Here is a 22,500-nt window from a genome sequence, read left to right as displayed (position 1 = left end):
TGGAGGGGGAGAAGGGCCCGGTGTATAAAACACAGTGAAAGGTACTAAACTATTATTTTCATTGCCGTAAGGCAAGGGCACTTGAACTAGGGGACCCGGGGGGACAATCTCCGCCACCCCCTCTCCCATCCTTCTCCCATGTGTTTTTAGGATGCTAAACACTACAACGGCCCAAATGCCCCTAGATTGCCATACTTACGGTAAATGACGCATCATTCACTCCCGTCCGCTCTAACCATTACGGTAGATTATCATGGCAACGCCGCCATTCTGGATTCATCGTCGCTTCAATGTTTACTCTGTTTGACCAAAGCAACAGCAATACCCTGGAGTGCAACTTTCTTGAACTATGTTGTGATAGCTCGTTTCTAGGTTCGTTCATCATTAGAAACAATGTGGACCAGATGCAGACATTTTAGTTTTGGTACCGGTATTTGCAAAACGGTATCCTTTCTGTCTAGAGGTCTAGGCTACTGTTTACCTGGCCTACCCCTTTACCAAAAATGAAATGTTTAGATAATATATTGGTTGTTTCTTTGATTATTTTTCAAATTGTCTTATTCTCTCTCTTTCAAAATCCTACCTTGGTAAGAAGCAGGCTAAAGATGAACTTCACTATTCAGATGACAAAAGAGTACGATTACATTTAGAAAATATGTAAAGGCCATTGTCCTAGCAGGTGAATATTTGCATCAATTGATTCAGATTCAATTTCTTTCACTTGACTTGCCACCGTAGCTGTAACATAAAAACTCGTGGTGTATGAAGATGAGGGCAGAACATCATATTTTCTACACGCAGTCTAGCATACTTTCTACCACCAATCTTACATGTTTGCAAATTAATTTCTTGCGCTGTTTATTTTCATAAATTATCTGAATCTAATCTCAATTCCCTGTGTTCAGTGTCATGGCATGATATATATGAATACACACCAAGTTTATATGATAACATATTACAACTTGATTGAGCCTTGCCTTGTTGAAGTGTAGGGGATTCTTTTTGGGGCCAATCAATACAGTGAAACAACATAAAACAAGATTCAAACTCAAGTAGAACAGGCTGTTAGTAAGTTAGCAGTTCTTGTATATAGGCTACCTCAATGCTTTAAATAGAGAGCAGAGAGAGGAGAAAGAACCTTTACATTTCGACCCTGCACTTCTGAAATGAGTTCTGACACCCTGCTTTCATGTGATGAAGGTGACACAGTTTAACCACTCAATTGACACGTAATTGAAATCTCATGTTCATTAATTGCAGAAATAATGAATGGGAAATGGGCAAACTTAACCGTGCTGACTTTGATTGTGACTCAGGTCGGTGAGTCTCTAAAAAAAAAATGGTCGCAGTAATTCAGCGGGAACTGAAAATATCTTCTCTCTGCTTTCAACATATAGCACAGAACCACACAGAAGTGTATTCCGAGACACAATAAATGTTTGATGGTTGCTTGTGTATCTTAAAAAAGAACACACCTCACCATTCATCCCTAGTTGAGCAAGATGTTCCTTGCCTTCGTCGACAAAGAACACATTCAAATGATCGATGTTTCTGCGTTTCGTGACATTTCAAACAGAAAGCTTTTAGCCAAACCAGAATCTCTGATGCCCGCGATCCATCATAGCTTTAACCCCCCGCCCTCCCCAGCAAGAGCGCTGACGCATGACCACGTAGCAGGGCGAGTCAAAGTTATCCCACCTATACACCAGCACACACACACACACAGACACACACTTCCCCACTTTTCAAAGTCACGGCTCTTGGCTTCGCTCCCTCTGAGTCGCCCTGTTTTCCTAGTCTCGGTTGCCATCAATTAAGAACCTTAATTCCACTAAAGGCAGACGCAGTCCGATCCCTAATTTCTCTATCAGAAGTGTCATTAGCGCAGCCCGTTTGAACAGTGAATCATTTCGCAGGAACTGTTTAAATTCTTACTTGGCTCTTAGTGCTGATGAGCTGAAGCGATGCCGCCGTGCTCCACATGAGTAATGTGCCAGTGACACCGCAGATGAGGGAAACCATCTTTTTACGACAGAATGAGGGAATAAAAATAGAAGGGGCGATGATTACATGTTGGATACTGAATCCAATAGCGCTGTCTCCGGGTTTTTGATATTTCTGTTACAGTAGTAAAGACTATTTCAAAAGGATGAATGCTTAGAATGACTACGTTCCATTCGAAGACGGAGTTTGTTTGTCTGTAGTGTGTGTGTGTGTGTGTGTGTGTGTGTGTGTGTGTGTGTGTGTGTGTGTGTGTGTGTGTGTGTGTGTGTGTGTGTGTGTGTGTGTGTGTGTGTGTGTGTAACCCACATAATTACTATCCTTTATTAGTATTCAGTGTTTATGCAATTTTGCCAACCTGAGATCCTAAGGTTAAATAATGTAGGAATGACCTACTTACCATTGGATTCATCGAGATCCAATGGTAAGCAAATTATAAATAAGAAAGAATCAGAGAGAGAGAGAGAGAGAGAGCGAGAGAATTAGACAGAGAGTGACAGACCGAAATTTTGTGACAGACAGAGAGAGAGAGAGAGAGAACACTGCAAGTTAAAGTATGGAAAGCATCTGATCAAACAACCAATGCGCTCTGTGTTATTGTCGGTGAGAGATTGGGGGGGGAGTTAGTCAATCTGTGTTTGTGTGTGTGTGTGTGTGTGTGTGTGTGTGTGTGTGTGTGTGTGTGTGTGTGTGTGTGTGTGTGTGTGTGTGTGTGTGTGTGTGTGTGTGTGTGGTTGGTTGTGCGTTTGAGCGTGTTCAATCCGTTTGTCAATCTGGGTGTGTATATGTTTTTGTGCGTGTGCATTTTTGGTTTGGGACTAATGAAAGTTAGTCTTGCAATGTCTGCGTACGTGTATGAGTTAGTGAGACAGAGAGAGAGAGAGACAGTCCTTGAGATATGTCATCCATCTGAGTGCGTGTATCTTTGCCTGTATGTTTGCACACAAGCATTCATGTGCTTTTGTGTGTGTGTATGCGTGCGTGCGTGTGTAAGTGCGTGCGCGTGTGTGTGTGTGTGTGTACGCCTGCGTGTGTGTGTCTGTGTGTGTGTGCATGAGTGAGTCTTCATTTATGAGTGTACTCATCTCCCAGCGATCTGCTTCTGTGTGTGCGTGTGTGTGTGTGTGTGTGCATGTGTGTGTGTGTGTGTGTGTGCGTGCGCATATGCGTGTGTTGTGCGCCGCAGGGCGAGAGAAAGGAAGCGAAGAGAGAGAGTAAAGAAAGGAACTAAACAAGCAGAGATGCGGCAGCAGTGAATGACAGACTGGCAGCCTGGGGGGGGGGGGGGGGGGGGGATGAAGAGCGTCTCTCCCTCTGTGGCCCCCGGTGCTGTGGGCGTAATGGATTGAAACAACACCTGGAGGCCCCACCCGTAAGCTACCCCTGTTCTGTTTGGAGTGGCGCCAAACAGAACCCCCCCTCCCCCCTCCCCCCCATGATGAGACCCAAAAAGGCGACACCAGCCTCCACCTCTCCCTCTCCCTCCTCCTCCTCCTCCTCTTCCTCCTCCTCCTCCTCCTCCTCCTCCTCCTCCTCTCCCTCCTCTTCCTCCTCCTCTTCCTCCTCCTCCTCTCCCTCCTCCTCCTCCTCCTCCTCCTCCTCTCCCTCCTCCTCCTCCTCCTCTTCCTCCTCCTCTCCCTCCTCCCCCTCCTCCTCTTCCTCCTCCTCCTCCTCCTCCTCCTCTTCCTCCTCCTCCTCCTCCTCTCCCTCCTCCCCCTCCTCCTCTTCCTCCTCCTCCTCCCCCTCCTCCTCCTCCTCCTCTTCCTCCTCCTCCTCCTCCTCCTCCTCCTCCTCCTCCTCTCCCTCCTCCTCCTCCTCCTCCTCTTCCTCCTCCTCCACTTCTTCCTCCAGACATGATACGCTCCATACTTGGATACACAACACGTAGATACACACACACACACACACACACACACACACACACACACACTAACAAACACACACACTAACAAACAAAAACGTTCTACTTTGAATGGAATGTTGTCATTCTAAAAAATATTATTTTCAAATAGTCCCGCCAAACCTACCACACACACACACACACACACACACACACACACACACACACACGCACACACACACCCCTCCGACACACACACACGCACACACACACACATCCACACACACACACACAAAGTAAACTTCCGTTCTCATCAAAGACAACAACCCCCCGCACTGGAACCAGCCAAGGGCCAAAAAACAAACACACAAACTAGGCCACCGTCTCTAAAGGCGTCCCCATAAAGTCATAGTGGTTCCCTCTGGTCTTCCTCACACCCTAGGGCCCCGCCCCCCCCAAAATGAGACACCAGAGGGGAGGCAGGCCCCCGGCCCCTCAAGGGCGGGGGGGCGGGGGGGGTGGGGGGCGCATTGTGCTGACGGGAAGGTGACCGGCGTCCCCGGGTCAGCCGACCGGGCCCCCCCCCCCCCTGCCAACGGCTTCCTCCTCCCTGGATCAGAGAGGATGCTGGGTAACGCTGTGAGAGTGCAGAGCTGTTTATGATATGCGTTCACCTGCTTCGCGCGTGGAATCTAAATTACATCCGGCTCGCATGTTTGCAGCTTTAAAAAAATAATGCTGGTAACATCTGTTTTCTGGTTATCCAACGACCACGTATTTCTGTTCTTGGTCCGTCTGGAGGCGGTGAGTCTGTGGGATTCTACGGCCTCTCCCATCTCCAACGGGTGGTGATGTTTGTAGAGGATCGCTTTGAGTCACAGGACTGGAATTAGATGCGTGTGTGCGTGTGTGTGTGTGTTCATGTTTTGTGCATGCATGTGTGTATGCGTGTGGTAGTGTGACCATCTGTGCGTTGTGTGTTTGTAACGGTGCGGCTGCCCGTTACCACAGGCAATGGACACAAAAAGGACTGACACCGGGATTTACAAGTACCCTTTTATTTAAACACACACAGATCATTCCAACACGTTCATGACGCCACCTGCAACAAACAAAAAACATGCGTTATGAGGAAGCCGGTCAGGGGACACGGTACAAACAAGGACAACGTAAAAAAACACTCACGTTACGGTTGCGCTGGCTTCCGGGTGTCGGGGGCTGCGGGAGGACCCGACGTGAAGTCCGGAAGAACATTTGTGCGTTGCGGGGGTGACGTCAGACGGGCGAGACCAAGTGTGTGGGGAGAGAGGGTGTGTTGGGGTACTCTGGGAATATTTAAGGTGTCAGGGAAGTAGAGGTTAAGGTTGGGTTTTAGACGAATAGGTCTGGAGTAAGGTGGGTAACTAGGGGTGGGGATAGGTAGATCAGAAATGTGTAGGGGAGGGTTAATTGAATTAAGAGTGGGATGGTTTGGGCCATGGAGGATATATTCAGGTCCAAATCATGTAGGTGGGGCAGAAGGGTCTGAGGTGAGCTGGTGACAACACCTGGCCCTTAGGCCAGCCAAGGGCTTCATTAGTGCCGAGGGGAAGACGTTTTTTCGGATTACTGAATGTTTAGATGTTGAGTTATTTTGAATTATTGATTTCGGTTTTTGTTCATTCATTTTTGCCTCCATACGGACCATTTTTTGTACCTGAATAAATTCAGGCCAACGGCCTTGCTCACATCCCACCACTGCCTCCAATCCTTCCACCGCCGCAAGGCTCATCCTGGTAACAGTGTTTGTGTGTGTGATCGTGTGAGTGTGTGTGTGTGTGTCTGTGTGCCTGTGTGTGTGTGCGTGAGTGTGTGTGTGTGTATGTGTGTGTGGCATCGGCTTTGATTTACTCGCGAGGGATGAATCAAACGCGGGTGGCGGTGGGGGGGGGTAAATGATTCATAAGTGGTATTGTGAATATATAAAGCAGTCGTTAATGGCACCGAGGAGAGGCGTCGCACCTCCCAGATTAAAAAGCATTGTTTGAGATTTCTCGGCTTTGAACTCGTCTTCCTCAGGTTGCCGGTGTGGTGCGTCAGAACGCCGAAGATAAACGTGTTCAAATAAACAACTCAGTTCACCCCGGTACACTCGCCCCTATAGAGCGCTCTACTTAGGATTTCACCATTTTGTCTTTGTTTTTAATGTGGTTTTACTAATCTGGTCCCTATAGTGCTCTTCCTAATACCCATAATGCACTGTAAAATAAGTATGCAACAGCTGCACACTTATTTCTCCATTACGTCCCATGATGCACTGCGTTTTTCTCTGGCATCCGATTCATCCAATCGAGATGGCGCCGGCAGAAACAGCCAATACCCGTCACACCGATTGATTCTCAAGCCCATAATCAGCGCCCGGATGATGGGATCATTATCTCGACGATGGGCAATGAGGGAACGAAGCGAGGCAATTCAAACGTGGCCACGGTCTGGCGTTGAATCGCACCGATGACGATGCTGATGACTCTCTACCATTTTGGTCAGCTGACCTGTAAGCGCTCGTTCCACCACAGGGGCAATGAAAGCGACCTCCCTGATCGATCAGAGATTGGGTTCCGCCGAGGGCCTCGGCGGAAGGGGAGTGAGCGGGGGGGTGAGCGGTTTGCTATTGTAGCACTGAACTCCACTTGAACAGCCCCCCCCCCCCCCCCCCTCCATTAAAAATGTATGTCACCCATTCCCCTCACCTCCAAAATAAACTGCTCTATCTGACTAACGACTCGCGAGAATGTTCTCACCGCAGCGTGCGGATCGGAACCAGGGGAACGTCTCGGTACTTCACGTCTGACAGACGGACAGATTAACTCGCGGACGGATCGACTGAATCATAGACCGGACGGCCTGACACAACAACAACACAAACATCTAGCATCTAACACACATTTTCAACGGCGCAACCTCAAAAGCTTCGATCGCGCCGCAGTCATCACAAAAGAACACTCGCAAGATACACGATACAAGCGCTGTTTATGTAACAACAATCGCACAAAAAAACAACACCACTCTACCTGGTAGATTGCGTGCGCCGAACCGGATTAAATTAACTCAATTCCCCTCGGAACCCGACGGTTTGAACCGATTGGAGTCAGGGAGAGTAAAAAAAAAAAAAGAGCTTGCAGTTTCCCCATTCAAACGCCGCTGCCAGTGCAACGAAGGTGCACATTTACATATCAAAGGGCGCGGCGCCGCCTGTCTGGAATTTCAAGTGCGTTGTGTTGTGATGTTGAAGAGCACCGCGGCCGACGCCGCCGCGGAAACGGGCCACTTCCTCTCTTTGCACATACCGTCGCTGCTACAAGGGTACACTTCCTCCACCGCGCACGCTCCGTCACCGGCGGCGACGGCGGCGGAGGAGGAGAGAGGACCCGTGCAGGAGCTGAGCGGAGACATCGGGCCATGACGGGGCCCCCCGTCTGTGAATGTGTCGCCCTGACATGTGTCTCTGCGTGTGTTCGGCTTGTATCTGCGTGAGGAAGTTACGTATTGAGCTTGAAGTGGATGCATGTGGTTGTTTTGTGTGTGTGTGTGTGTGTGTGTGTGTGTGTGTGTGTGTGTGTGTGTTTGTGATTCTGTGTGTGTGTGTGTGTGTGTGTGTGTGCGTGTGCGTGTGTGTGTGTCTGTTTATGTGTGTGTGCGTGCGTACGCAGCACAAATTTATATTGAATTGGATGCATGTGATTTTTTTCGTGTGCGTGGGTGTGAATGGGTGTTTGTGTGCATGTGTGTGTCTGTGTGTGAGTGCATGCATTTTTGCTCGTCCATGTGTGCGCGTGTGCGACTCGTGTCATTGTTTCTCTGGGTGCATTTCCCTGGCGTCAGTCAGCTCCCTCGCTGTGGTATTAACGCCTTAAACATATGGATGTGTACGGGTCAAATGTGGCGAGGATCACACACACGGCCATGTGTCATCTAACTAGGTCGCGTCGGGGAACATTAGACCACGCCATCCGTCAGAATCAGGGCTCTCTTCCCTCCCATGACTTCTGATATTTCCCCTATGGCGTTCGATTCTGATTTGATTCCGTTTCCTCCACCACACCTCCCGCCTTCACCCAGTCAAGCCGTGACACACTTCCTCTCATTAGCTCAGGATTTCTCATTACCCTCCCTGAACCCATTTTCCGTATTATTTCCAGCGTTTTCTTGGCGGGGAGACATTAGCGTCTGCGGCCCCGGCCTCCACGCAAGCCCGCCATCGGGTCCATCACACACGCTCGTCAGCCCCATTAACGCACCTTCTCTTCTTCCTCTTCTTCGTCTTCTACTTCCATCTCCAACGACCTCCCCCCGCTCTCCAGACAAAGTTAATCTGTGAGATTGGCCTGACGTTTAATCATAGCGGAAGTCCCGTTGGTGTGTGTGTGCTTGTGTGTGTGTGTGTGTGTGTGTGTGTGTGTGTGTGTGTGTGTGTGTGTGTGTGTGTGTGTGTGTGCTTTTGTGGGTTTGTGTGTGTGCTTTTGTGTGTGTGTGCGTGTGTGTGTGTGCGTGTGCGTGTGCGTGTGCGTGTGTGTGTGTGCTTTTGTGTGTGTGTGTGTGTGTGTGTGCGTGTGTGTGCTTTAGTGTGTGTGTGTGTGTGTGCTTTTGTGTGTTTGTGTGTGTGCTTTTGTGTGTGTGTGTGTGTGTGTGTGTGTGTGTGTGTGTGTGTGTGTGTGTGTGTGTGTGTGTGTGTGTGTGTGTGTGTGTGTGTGCGCATGCTGGGGGGGAAGGGGGGGGGGGGGGGTTTTGACATGAATGAGGGAATATACTTCTACCTCTACTTCGGGTTCTTCCTCGCCACGCTGAACGGCTTGAGAGATGAGTCCGCACTGCTACAAGACGTTAATTCATACCTTTCAACCTGAATTAAATGGAAACTTTTCCTTTCTCATCCGGTGCCGGCTCTCAGCTGTCGTCTGAGCAGTTCCACTCGGGCATTTGGAGCCAGCGAGAATAAAGAAAAAAGAAGCGAAATGCTAAATGGCTGCAATGAAAGTGGTGGAAGGGACCGGGTGGTCCACTCACAGTCTCCAGCTCCCACGTGACTTCAGTGGTTTAGTTGGAGAGTTAAAAATAAACTAAATAAATAACCTTTTTTCCCAGTTTTTCTATCCATGAATTTTAAGGAGCTTCTAGCAGGTGTTTAGAAAATATCTGATTTCTCAGCAATTTGATTCACCCTTCTCCCCAGATAGCCAAACACACACCCACACACACACACACAACCAGATACACCCCCGACACACGCACATACACACACATACACACTACACAAACACACACACCTGCATGTTTCCATCTTTCGATTGCCAATTACCCCAGGATTAGACAGACATGGCGGGCGAAGAGTTTGGGGCCTTCCTTCCTACTTGGGGGGCAATCCACCATCTCTCTGGCTAATTGTAGTGACACAGCATGTAGAGCTGGTGAGTGGTGTCCCCCTTTCTGCTCTGGTTCCCTGGGGGGGGCGAGGAGGGGGGGGGGCTGGGACTAATGAGGCACCGGCACTCCCTCACCGTACATCATCTCCTCATCACCTCGTCACCCTGTCCCTGTCCTCACCCTTCCCTTCAACCTGTACTCTGGGTTTTTTCGGCTGAGCTCTGCTGTATCCTCGTAGGCACCGCGGCTACTGGGCCCCGCTGTGTCCCTGTTGCAATACAGAACTTTTTGTTTCAAAATGTGTGCAGGGAGGGATCAGCGGGGATGAACGATAAAAAAGATTAACGACGGCACCGAAATGTCCCATCCTGCTCGTTCCAGAAGCCTCCGCGCTGTTCGGAACAATCGGGACGCAACAGTACACACTCTCCTCTTTTGTATTCAGCTCGTATTCCTCGGGCAGGAGAGACAAAGTGGGGACCCTACACTACTTTTTCTCGGCAGGCTTCTCGGTTGGTTTGTGTTATATAGGTAAGTGGAGTTAGCCGTTATCTCATGTTGTGTTGCCGTTGTGTTGCTCTCCTTGTGTGACCCACACGCACACCTTGAGCGAGACGAAATAGAGGTTCTTATATTGTCTGCGCCGTGTCGGGGATGCAATAAATACAGCAAAAGAGCAGTGAGGGATGATCTTATACGTATATATTTATATATATATGGTGCTTCCGTCGGTGGGGCCACACTGCTTGTGCAGGTGGTTTACGGTCGTTGTGAGGACTTTGAGAGATTGAACTATAAAGCTCAACGGGAGAGATGTAACCGACGACAATCTGGGGGGTTGGGGCTATGCCTTTTTTCTTACACCCTGCAAGTTTGGGGGTCTTTTCACGTAGAGCGATCGAGAGAGACACCGGAGAGCTTCCCACCGTTGACGAATCCTACCGGTGCTCGCAGACGGTTTCATCCGGCACACTGTAATCAAACCAATCGCCCGGGCTGATGGTCAATGATCGCCTGCCTTCCGATTTGTTCCGGCGTCACACCGTTTCACTTTCATTTCTGTATTTATTTTTTGTTTTCTTCGCCCGCCTGTTATTCCACGGAAACCATGGCTGAGGCCGGCCGGCGCCCGTTATCTTCCGTAGAACCAGGCTTTAGGAGAGCTTCACTGGGCCCGGACGCGCCCATGTGTTCATGTTTGAGACGCGCAACGCGTGTCAGAGATGTTTCACACTCACACCAACGGTCTCTTTTCCTTCCTCTCTCTCGAGGGCCGATTCCGTTTCCATCGGTCTCATTCCCCGTCTTTTCGTGCCTTTATTATTTCGTTTTAGCTCTCTCCTCTCTTTCTAGTCAGCCGCAATTACCAGCTGTTTCCCTGCTCATCGCCCAGCTGGGGGGTATGTTGGTGTTTGTGGGTGTGTGTGGGGGTGTGTGTGGGTGTGTGTGGGTGTGTGTGGGGGTTGGGTGTCGATTGGCGGGAAGGGCGGGACGCCGGGAAGGGCGGGGAAAGGGCGAGCGAGATAGCACCGGCTCGGCCCGGGGCGGTGCGGTGGCGGCGGTTTGCGTGTAAGTCAATTTGAAGTACACGAGAAAGCGAATGTCTCTCATGTGACCGGCGGAGCGCTGGAGCGTGACGGGGCTGCGGAGCGAGCCCACCCGAGAAAAAAAACCGACGCACGCCGCGCGCTCGGTCACACGCCGGCGAGCAGGAGACGGGCAGACGCAACGCACACGCCAGGGTGTCACATTCTGGCGGGTGTTTACACCTTCGCAACCGCTCGGCGTTCTACAGCACCCTCCCTCCCCGCCCTCCCCCTCCTCACCCCTCTCTCCCCCCCGACTAATTGACCCGGAGGGGGGGGTTGTCGGTGCCCGGAACACGGCCCGCTCTAAGAGGTGGTTCAAAGAGCGTTCTGCTGAACAAGGACAGTGACGGGGAAAAAAGGGAAAGAGCGGATCGACTTGACATTCCTTCCTCCCTCCTTTCCCTCCTCCTCCTCCTCTCTCTCCTCCTCCTCCTCCTCCTCCTCACCCTCCTCCCCCTCCCTCTCCTCCTTCCTCCCCTGAACGCGGCGAGGTGAGCGAGTCGTTAACCTGGCCCGCCCCCGCCAACACACACCCACGCCCACAAACACACACAAACACAAGAACACACACACACCCACACACACTCCTGCCCGCCATTTTCTTTGCGCTTCGTCCTTCGCGAGCCCCCCCCCCCCCCCCCCCCCCTTTAACTTTATTCCTGACCTTTACGGCGTTCGCGGGCTTGCCGAAGGTGTTGGAGAAAAGTATTAACCCTCTGCCACTCAGGGAGAAGGTTTTAATTAAATGAGATGAGATGCGGATTGAAATTAAAAAGGAATGATTCATTTTCTTTGTATCTGATTGGGTTTTTGCCACATTGTGTTTTATTCCCCGTCTCGTTCATTTCGATTGTTGATTATTTTGTTGATTCGCGCGTCGGTTTAGTCAAATGCATGTAAAAAAGCAATTACAAAAAAATTACGACCCCTTCTGTCTGAATTTTAAAGAGTTGGAGACGAAAGGTGCAATTCGCCCTCAATTTAGAAAAGCAATTTAATTCAAAAAGGTAATATAATAATCCGTACCGTGTTTCCTTTCTCCCCCTTTCTCTCTTTTACCCTCCTCCCTCTTTCTCTCCCTCTCTCTCTCTTACCCTCCTCCCCCTCTCTCTTATCCTCCTCCCCCTTTCTCCCCCTCTCTCTCTCTTACCGTCCTCCCGCTGTCTCCCCCTCTCTCTCTCACCCTCTATCGCTCTCACCCTCCTCCTCCTTTCTCCCACTCTCCCACTCTCCCTCTCTCTCTCTCTCCCCCCTCTCTCTCCCTTTACCTTCTTCAGCCCCTGGACTACGAGTCTAAGAAGGCATACACCTTCAAGGTGGACGCCACCAACGCCCACCCGGACCCGCGTTTCCAGAGCTACGGGGCGTTCAAGGACACGGCCACGGTGAAGATCAACGTGCTGGACGTGGACGAGCCGCCCGTCTTCAACAAGCCCGCCTACCTCATGGACGTGTACGAGGACACGCCGGCCGGCACCATCATCGGCGCCGTCACCGCACAGGACCTGGACGCCGGCAACAGCCCCGTCAGGTGAGAGAAAAACAAAAAAGAACGGAAAAGGAAACGAAGTGAATGTTGTCGAAACGCCCCCCGCTGGTGGACATTGGTAATGCATGTCATGGGGAAGTTTGTTTGTTTTTTAAAGGTGACATATATACCACCAGGTGTGAGTGTGATTAGCCGTTACAATTCACTTTGAAAATCTGCCTCCTCTGACATCACAGGTGGGCGTGTCCACCTAGATGTGTGCTGGATAGAGCGGTCTACCAGCATACCCAGTGAAATGTAGCAAACGTTGCTCATCTATCCGTCATACGCCTAGGTGGACACGCCCACTTGTGATGTCGGAAGAGGCAGAATTTCAAAACAGCCTGTCACGGCTAATCACACTCACGCCTGGTGGTATAATATGGGACCTTTAAAACACATTGTGAATGTTGTCGTCGTTGGTAGTGCATGTCATGGGGGATGTTTGGTTGTTTTTGCTGGTATTTAGTGATGAATTTTTTTTTTTTTTTACGAACTAGTGGCATATTTTTTAAGCTGTCAGACAATTTTTAAGAATTGTTAAAACATTTGTATTTTCTGTTATATAAAGATAATAATTACTTCCGGTTTTTCTCTCCCTTCCTCTCAATCTCGTTTGGAGTATTTAATTGGTGGCCGAGGACCTCAGTGATGGTTTATTTTCGAATTCAAACGTAGACGAGTGCAGTCTAAAATAATTATGAAAGAATCATTCTCTTTGTTTTTATAAGAATCATTACTCTCTCTCTCTCTCTCTCTCTCTCTCTCTCTCTCTCTCTCTCTCTCTCTCTCTCTCTCTCTCTCTCTCTCTCTCTCTCTCTCTTAGCATTTAATTGGTGACAGAGGAACAATGGTTTATTTTCAAATTTGAGAAAAATATTTTCATTAGACTTAAAATGTTATTCAGTTTGATATAAAAAAAATTATTATCACTCTCTTACTTTCCTCATCTCTCACATACAGACACATACACACACACACACACACACACGCACACACACACACACGCACACACACGCACACACACGCACACACACACACACACACACAAACACACACCCAATAGCGTTAGGTGGGTACCTGCATTAAGAACCCCCTAGAACATTGGACAACAATGGTCGCCCAGGCAGTGATAGAAAGACGAAAGTAGAAAGTAGGGAGGCGGATCGGAGAAAGAAGGAGAGACAAGAGTGTCTGGTTAAAAATGAATGAGATCCGATTTCTAATCTATTTGTTACGATTTTCCCCTTAGAAACACTCAAGGTCCCTTTTGTGTTTGTGCGTGTTTGTGTGTGTCCGTGTGTCTGTGTGTCCGTGTGTTTTTTTGTTGTGTGTTTGTGGGAGGGGGGCGTGATTATGAATATTTAATTCCAGTGAGAACGACAAAATGGACAAGGCAGAGATTTCTTGAAATACAACAAAGAGACGATAAATACAATCTAAAAAAAAAAGCCTCTGATGTTGACTTCTTCCCTTTTGTCTCGTTCTCCTCCATTATTCACCAGCACTAAAGCAGACATTGTTCGGTCGCGCGCCATCGCAGGGCAGCGCAGCTGTCTTCCTCATCGGAACAATAGGTCCATTGGCCCGTCATGCATAGAGAACTATGCTTTTAGACCTTCACTCAAACAGCCCTGTTTAATAATAGTGTACGTAAAGGGCAGCAGGAGCAATCGCGGGCTTGGCACGACCAAGGCATCGTCATGAATACTGCATCGTCGATTGATTTGAAGAAGCTTCTTGCTTTAATTGAACTTTTGCGTTTCGTATCCATATAAATCCCAAAATAGTTATGGAACAACAGGACAAGCACTTGAGAGGATGGGGTGAGCTGGGGAGGGGGAGGGGGGGGTAGAGAAGGTGTTTTAACCTTTTAGTCAACCTGCAACCTTTTTACAGTCTGGAACTGTGAGAAGAACTGTAAAAACACACTCTGAACTTCTAACATGAAAAGGCCGAGCAGTGCTGAACTTTTCAAAATAAAAGTTCATCTTGCCTGCTAAGGAGACTGAGGGGTAATACCCCATGGTCTATACTCCCATTACAAGTCAAAGAATGCAATTACGCGCTAATTAATTTTTATATCTACAGCAGAATGTTCCAAGAGTCCGGCCTCAAACTCTTTACATTCTCTGTGGGCCCTCGTCGATGGTAATGAGCCCGCTCAACATCAAAAGTTAGATTGATAAGGGATATATATACTCACTGTGGGATAAGATACGATTATTCTTTTGTGCGCGCGTGTGCGTGCGTGTCAGTGTGTGTGTGTGAGAAGTCAAAGCTATCTAAAGCCTCGATCCTGTGCCCTATCCCCAGGTAGGAACGAGTGTCTGGATTAAGGGCTAACTGTTAGCTGCGGGCTGTTGTTAGCAGCAAAGCTGGAGTCAAATGTCGGTTATTTGAACTGTACGATTAGTTCAGTAACGTGTAGTGAACCTGGAGTCCAGCTTCAGCAAACTCCTCTTTCCTCTGAACATACTCCTGGGTGGGTTCATTGATAGATACTTTACTTTTTGTGCTTTGGCAATGTATATTTGTTTATTTTTTCAATGCCAACAAAGCCCTTTCAATATTCAATCATCTAGAAAAAGAGACGGATGGATGGTAGATGGAGGACATTTAATTAATTCCCAAACGAAAATTCAGGATAATTTGTCTCTGGAAACCACTGTATGTCTCTCTTTGGATAAAAACCTGCGGAATTACTTGCAAACATTTATAAAAGCTGGCAATATAAGTGCTTGCTTTTTCCTCACATACACACACACACACACAGAGACACACACGCAGAGACACACACACAGAGACACACACAGACACACACACAGAGACACACACAGAGACAAACACACAGAGAGACACACACAGAGACAATCTGCAGTGCTATTGTGGGAGTTAGATGCAGGCTTTCATTGGCTTTTCGAAGCTCAATCTCGCTCACGGTTTGGGGGTGGCTGGTTGATTTCAGCCTTTTCCACAACTAGGCCACGGCTAAGAGCCATCTCGAGATCGGACCGCAGAACAAATGAAACACGCTGGCCGGCTCGGGGCCTGCCTTCAGGGGAGGGAAAAAAATAGCAGGCTATCGATCCTCGGAAAGGGTGATGGCTGAGTTTAGGCGCCAAATTCATCAAAGTGACTCGCAATAAACTATTTTGACACGATTGTATTCACTTCGAGGCTGCACACACTGTGGCAGACACACACAAGCACACACACATGCACACACAAGTCACACAAGCACACACCGGCACACACATAGTAAGCCTTTTCAGTCGATCAAAGTACCCAAATGAATGGTTGGTTTATTACCCTCATTGAGTTATAGACGGAGGGAGAGTCTGCATATTTGGCATACATTGATCTGTAAATGAGTTCATGAATAATACTATTTTTTGCGTGTTATTGCTCAGTATGCTTTGCCAAAATACAAGCATGACTTTGAAAGGAGCAATTCCGAAAATTACTTTATACTTAATCACTCGCTTCAAGTCAACAAAAAGCACGCCGTGGGTCAACATAAGAGAGAAACATCAGTACTAAGGTTAACTGCAATTAAGTAATTTAGGAGACCTTTTATCCAATGCTACACTTAGAGTGGATTCAGATATAGATCAGGAACAGGGGAGCGTTCAGGGTCAGACGTTTTCAGCTTCAGGATGCAGGGAGGACGTTTGGAAACCCAACACCACTGCCTTGTGGCTGGGATTCCAACACGTCCTAGCACTATCCTTCGGCCCTGAGTAGCTCCACGGAAACCCAGAGCACACAGAACCAAATCTTCACAATCCCCTGGAAGACTGAGAGGCCAGGAGGGGCTAGGAGTGGGTAGGGAGAGGAGAGGAGAGGAGAGGAGAGGAGAGGAGAGGAGAGGAGAGGAGAGGAGAGGAGAGGAGAGACTAGGGGAGGAAAGGCTAGGAGAGGCTAAGGGAGGGGGGAGAGGAGAGGCTAGGAGAGGGAGGAGGGGATAGGAGAGGAGAGGAGGAGAGGGGAGAGAGGAGAGGAGAGAGTAGAGGGGGGAGAGGGGGGAGCCCCAGCAGTACTTGAGATGAATAGCTTCCCCTCCAAGTTACAGCAGCCGCAGTCTGGGCTGAGTCCCTCGTGTCCGTGTAGCTGGAGACGCCTCCCTCCAGAGGGGTCAGAGGAGGACGTGGCCTTGATGCTGAGAGCCTCACCGAGCTGGCAGCAGATCCATCGTCCGCTCCGGCAGAGAGCGGAGTGCGGAGGTAGATGTGCGGAAGGTTCTGAACTTTAGCGGTGAACAGGGCCGATCGATTAGGGGTAATCAGGGAGGGCAATGCCTCGACCTCTGATGCGCGCAGTCGTGTCGCCATAACAACGCGCCGGGGTCTTTGGGATATGAAAGGGCGCGTGGTTAATATTTGATGCACTGTTATTTCAATGTTGTCCTGAGCGTATGTTTTTAACGTCGTATTTAGCCATGCAGAAATAATTGGGTTTTTTTTAAAACAAAAGTTGTTGACAGAAACATTGCTGGTTTTCGCAAATATTCTAACAAAAACAATAATGCACCGATGATTTGGAGAAGTGCTAATCGTTGAGCATTAACCTTAAAACATGAAATGCTAATGTATGTTAATGACCGACATTAACATACATTAGCAGCAGCCAACAATTATGTAACAGTTTGCTATCAAAAAACTGGTTAAAGCCACATTAGAAAATTTGGAGAAACCGTGCATTGAAAAGCCAGTCTGGTTTGCGTTTCCATGTGTGCGTGTCCATGTGTGTGTTCATGTGTGCGTGTCCGTGTGTGTTTGTCCATGTGTGTGTGTCTATGTGTGACTAATACATGGGGGTAAGTAGGGAACGTATTTCTAATGGTAGTCATGGCGACTATAAAAGTGGTATATATTAAATCACCTCATTAATATATGTGTGTGTGTGTGTGTGTGTGTGTGTGTGTGTGTGTGTGTGTGTGTGTGTGTGTGTGTGTGTGTGTGTGTGTGTGTGTGTGTGTGTGTGTGTGCGTGCGTGCGTGTGCATGCGTGTGTGTGTGTGTGTGTGTGCGTGCGTGCGTTCGTGCCTGCGTGCCTGCGTGGGTCGAAAACCCCCTTCCATTATAATCATAAAGTTAATCTCGGAAGTCACACCTCAAGACCCCTCGGAAGAAATGGTCTCTCTTTTGTTTTACCAATGGAGAACATTAATGTTCTCTTCTGCATTCCAAGCCATTATATTCCATGTTCTCCCTCCCAATTGCGACGCAAACGAAAAGGCATAAAAACCAGAGAAACCTTCTCCTTGCTGTGCACAGCTCCTAGCCTGCTCCCCAGACCTACTTTCTTCCTGTTCAAACATTATACTACGGAATTGATGCCGTCTCAATAGTGTGCAAAATTAATAGTATTTTACCGAGGGAAAGCGTTGCGTCAGCAGGGCTTCACTGCGTGGGCCTATTACCCCGATTGAAATTAATACGTACGCATCAGCGCCTTTCTCCAAATGACCACTCCGGAATGACTGATGATTGACTGGGCCGGCGCTATTCTTTAAAGCGCCCTTGTCGGGCGAGAGCCCGCGGGGAGGAAGGAGGGGATGTGACGACCCCTGTGAGGGTTTGGACGCTGTAGTGGTGCCCAGGGTGTATTCACTGCCGGACCAGGGTATGCTCCATGTTCAGCAGAACTAACCTGGAGCCCTGATTGATTGATTTTATTTGACCGTTCTTGACACAAAAATATGAAACAACAACATGTGCCATACTTTATATCAATAAAGATAGTCAAGGATGACACAATAAAGCCCTAAGGCTTATTTCCAAAGCCCTGGCTCCATACGTCTCTAAAACAGGGCATTGATGTCGTTTAAAACAGTGAACACAATTGATGTACACTTGAGATACATGTGTCGGCCTCATTTGAAAATTGTCATGTTCCTGAATGTTCTTTGCCACTTTTTTTACATCAGGGACAATGATGAAAGTTAGTCCATTACAAATCACGACTTCCAGTCATCTATGACGATGATGTTTCTCTGTGCCTTTTATCTACATTTTTACCTCTTCCTCTTTATCTCAATCCTTCCAATAAATTAGCTTAACTAATGTCACTCTCAGTTTATATGAAAGAAACTAAAAAGCCTCAAAATCAAATTCCCTATAAAGTAATTTTTGCCGTCTTCATGACTCAACAGCGACTGAGCGACCTATCCTTCACCTGGGCCCTGTCTTGTCCCCCCCTTGTCTCCAGGTACTCCATAGACTGGAAGAGTGACCTGGACAGCTACTTCGACATCGACCCCGTGGAGGGAACCATCTCCACCAACGAGCTGCTGGACAGAGAGAACGTGGCCCAGCACAACATCTCTATTGTGGCCACCAAACTCAGTAAGTAGCTGATTGAAACGCTGAGGAAATAACGATGCTGACTGTGATGGTGATTGCCGCATGTGTCATCGCTTCTCCTACTCTGTCACTGTGATCCATTAGACGGATTTAAGGCACTTCTGCTGCTAAAGTCAATACTCAATCCCATTTTGTTTCGCGGAAAGGTTTATAGGTGACCGTAAAACAAGATGGCTTCCCCCTCCCCCGCACATCTGCCCGTTCGCCGTTTTACTTTTCGTTTTTTAACAGCCTTTTTCTTTCCTCCGCTTTCATCTGGGTTTGATGGGGTCGACATTGAAAAGAAAAGAAAAAAAAACTCTCTTTTAACTGGAGTTGAGTCGTGCTTACGACTTACGGAGACGGTTAAACGTGCGTTTCCGGAGCGCCCCTCTCAAACTGTCAGAGTGGCGGGAATGAGATGGAGCCGGATTCCGGGAAAAAGACGACAAACCCAATAAAGAAACGCGGGTGTGCGTCCGTAAGACGCACACCCGCGCGGTGGAGCTAATTATGATTCTGTTGCAGGAAGTGAAGCAAATTTCCGGATAAATAAGAAAATCCATCGTCATCAAGTCATCAAATCTGCTAAGAGCCGTCAAAGTCATTATCTCTGAGGCAGGATGGTGCTCCATCACAATTACCCACGCTGGGTATTCATTAGGGATTCGCCTAGGCCCAAACTTGAGCTTTTATTGCCTTGAAAAACCGTATTAGTCACTTCCCCCCCAAGGTCACCATGGTGACATGGGAATGATGGTTCTCATTTAGACCAAATGCAAATTAGATGGGGGTTGTGTGTGTGTGTAAGTGCTTGTGTGTGTGTGTGTGTGTGTGTGTGTGTGTGTGTGTGTGTGTGTGTGTGTGTGTGTGTGTGTGTGTGTGTGTGTGTGTGTGTGTGTGTGTATGTGTGTGTGTGTGTGTGTGTGTGTGTGTATAAACGCTTGATCCTTGAGCGTGCTCATATGTGTGCGCGCGTGCGGCACGCATGAGTGGTCACGTGTTTGCAACTTGGACTTTACTTTTAATGTGTGTGTGCGTGCGCAGCTGTGTGGGTTGTGTGTGTGTGTGTGTGTGTGTGTTTGTGTATAAGCATGATCCTTACATGAGTGTTGACGTGTCCGCTTGCAACTTGGACTTTACTTTTAAAGTGTGTGTGCGTGCGCGTGTGCGTGTGTGTGTGTGTGTGTGTCATCACGGTGTCAGGGTGAGCTGGTGTCAGCCGCCTCACGCTCGGCCAGTGTCAAGGTCCCTCTGATCAACCCCCCCGCCCGCCTGACGGAGTCAGCCTCAGCCGAATGGACTGTCCCCTCCACCTCCGTCAGCCGTCAACATCGCAACCCTGCGACCCCAATACGAACCCAAACCCTACGACCCCAATACGAACCTACACCCTCCAACTCCATCCAAACCTCCACGATTTACTCACCATCCAAACCGCCAGCCTGCGAATCCAAACCAAACCTCCACCCTCCAACCCCCACTCAAACCTCCACCCTTCAACCCCCACTCAAACCTCCCCCCTCCAATTCCATTAAAAGCTCCATCCTCTTTCCCCAATCCAAACCTCCACCCTCCAACCACCTTGTTAACCTCCATCCAGACCTCTAGCTCCAGCCACCTCTCCCCTCCAACCCCCACTCGAACCTACACCCTTCAAGCCCCATCCAAAACTCCACCCACAAACCCCCATCCAAATCCCCCCCACATCCTGACCTGTAGCTCCATCCACCTCTCCCCTCCAACCTCCGTCCAAACCTCCATCCCCCATCGATCCATCCCCACCTCTCCCCTCCATCAACCCCCCGTCACCGACCCTCCCTGCCCAGTACCTCCCAGCGATCGATGCCTCTCGGTGTTTCCCGCCGTCCCCCTGAGGAGCGGTGACTCTAAACAAACAGGCGGGGTTGATCGGTATAGCTTCCAACACACACAATTAAATCTAAGTAAAAAAGAGTAATTATGTATGCAATGTATCGACCGGTTCTACATGAAGATTGGCACACGTAGTAACTCTCGGATTACAGCCCTTAACGGCGGATCCATGCCCGACCTGGAGGGACGGCGTTGTGTGTGTGTGTGTGTGTGTGTGTGTGTGTGTGTGTGTGTGTGTGTGTGTGTGTGTGTGTGTGTGTGTGTGCTAGTGCCCGCGTGCACGCTTGTCTTTCACCGGGCTTCGAAGGACGGGCTCATGCGGCGCGTGAAGCATTGTGGCGCCTCCGTGCCTGGAGCGGCCTGTTGTTGTCTGTCCCCACGCTGGGCACCCCACCCCCCAACCCCCCACCAGCCACCGGGACCGGTGAGGCGGGCACAACGGGCCCCCCCAGGCGCGCATCGATAAAGGGAAGAGACGGGAGACCCAGGAGGATCCGTCCTGTCGTTTTATTACTGCTTTGAGGTTCTCGTCGGCTTAGTGGCACCGCGTGCCGGGGAGTCGCGTCCAACCCGCACGTCAAGGTGTGTTTTTCTCGTCGTAGATGATGACACCCGTGTGTGTGTGTGTGTGTGTGTGTGTGTGTGTGTGTGTGCGTGCCGCTCCCACCCAACCACAGCCCCCCCAGGTCCCACCTTTGTCCAATTATTGTTGTGCTTTACAACCCATCTTGGCACGGCTTTGCCCCTGAAGTGAGGGAGCCTGGAAGAGAGGTGACCATTCTGGGAGTGTGTTCCTTCGCTGGAGCACTGTCAACTAACGATGCCTCCTCCTCCTCTTTCTCTTCCTCCTCCTCCTCCTTCTTCTCCATCTCCTCTTTCTCCTCCTCCACCCCCTCCTCCTCCACCTCCTCCTTCTTGTACGTCCTTCCTTCGCCCCCTCCCCCTCCTCCTCCTCCTTCACCCCCTCCTCCTCCTTCTCGTCCTTGCTCTGCCCTCTCCTCCTTCTCCTCCTCCTCCTCCTCCCCGAGAACTTCCTTCTCCTCCTCCTCCTTCTTCTCATCCTTCACCCCCTCCACCTCATCCTCCTCACCCTCCTCCTCGTTCTTCTACTCTCCACCCTCCAGCTCCACCTCCTCCTTCTCCTCCTTTTTTTCTTCCTCCTTCCTGCTCCTCCTCCTCCTCTTGGGCCATTGGGTCTGGTCATCGGCAGCCACCGCATTCATGCAGCAAAATCCCACCGTTGCCTGAGCGAGAGCGAGAAGAGAGAGAGATGGAGAAAGAGAGAGAGTCAGAGAAATGGAGAGAGAGAGAGAGAGAGAGAGAGAGAGAGAGAGAGAGAGAGAGAGAGAGAGAGAGAGAGATGGAGAAAGAGAAAGAGTCAGAGAGAGAGAGAGAGAGAGAGAGAGAGAGAGAGAGAGAGATGGAGAAAGAGAGACAGTCAGAGAGATGGAGAGAGAGAGAGAGAGAGAGAGAGAGAGAGAGAGAGAGAGAGAGAGAGAGAGAGAGAGAGAGAGAGAGAGATGGAGAAAGAGAGAGAGTCAGAGAGAGAGAGAGAGAGAGAGAGAGAGATGGAGAAAGAGAGAGAGTCAGAGAGATGGAGAGAGAGAGAGAGAGAGAGAGAGAGAGAGAGAGAGAGAGAGAGAGAGAGAGAGAGAGAGAGAGAGAGAGAGATGGAGAGAGAGAGAGAGAGAGAGAGAGAGAGAGAGAGAGAGAGAGAGAGAGAGAGAGAGAGAGAAAGAGAGAGAGAGCGGCATAGGGTAGAGGAGTATCAGATGTGGATTTGCGATTTGTTCCTCTGTAGTCTGCAGGTAAATACAGAGTCGAGAATAAAAAATCAGGACAGCTTAAAAGGAATAAGTAGAAAATAAGTGGATGGTTTGAGTCTTTGTGCCTGTGTGCTTGCGTGTGTGTGTATAGATGT

At 49.3% G+C, this 22,500-nt stretch overlaps 1 protein-coding gene across 1 annotated transcript in view; it reads left to right on the top strand.

Moving 5' to 3' along the window:
• Positions 1-22,500, top strand: part of LOC115537459 (cadherin-12) — a gene marked incomplete in the record, with an annotated part of 113,537 nt that overhangs the window by 74,822 nt on the left and 16,215 nt on the right. Inside the window, 2 exon segments of the mRNA XM_030349411.1 lie at positions 12,108-12,361; positions 18,571-18,707. Of these exon segments, the coding sequence (XP_030205271.1) occupies positions 12,108-12,361; positions 18,571-18,707 (391 nt within the window).

Source organism: Gadus morhua, chromosome 23 (assembly GCF_902167405.1).
Source record: "Gadus morhua chromosome 23, gadMor3.0, whole genome shotgun sequence".
Classification (NCBI taxonomy): Eukaryota; Metazoa; Chordata; class Actinopteri; order Gadiformes; family Gadidae; genus Gadus; species Gadus morhua.
The sequence above is the reverse complement of the archived record's forward strand: the minus strand, read 5'-3'. Positions and strand labels throughout refer to the sequence as shown.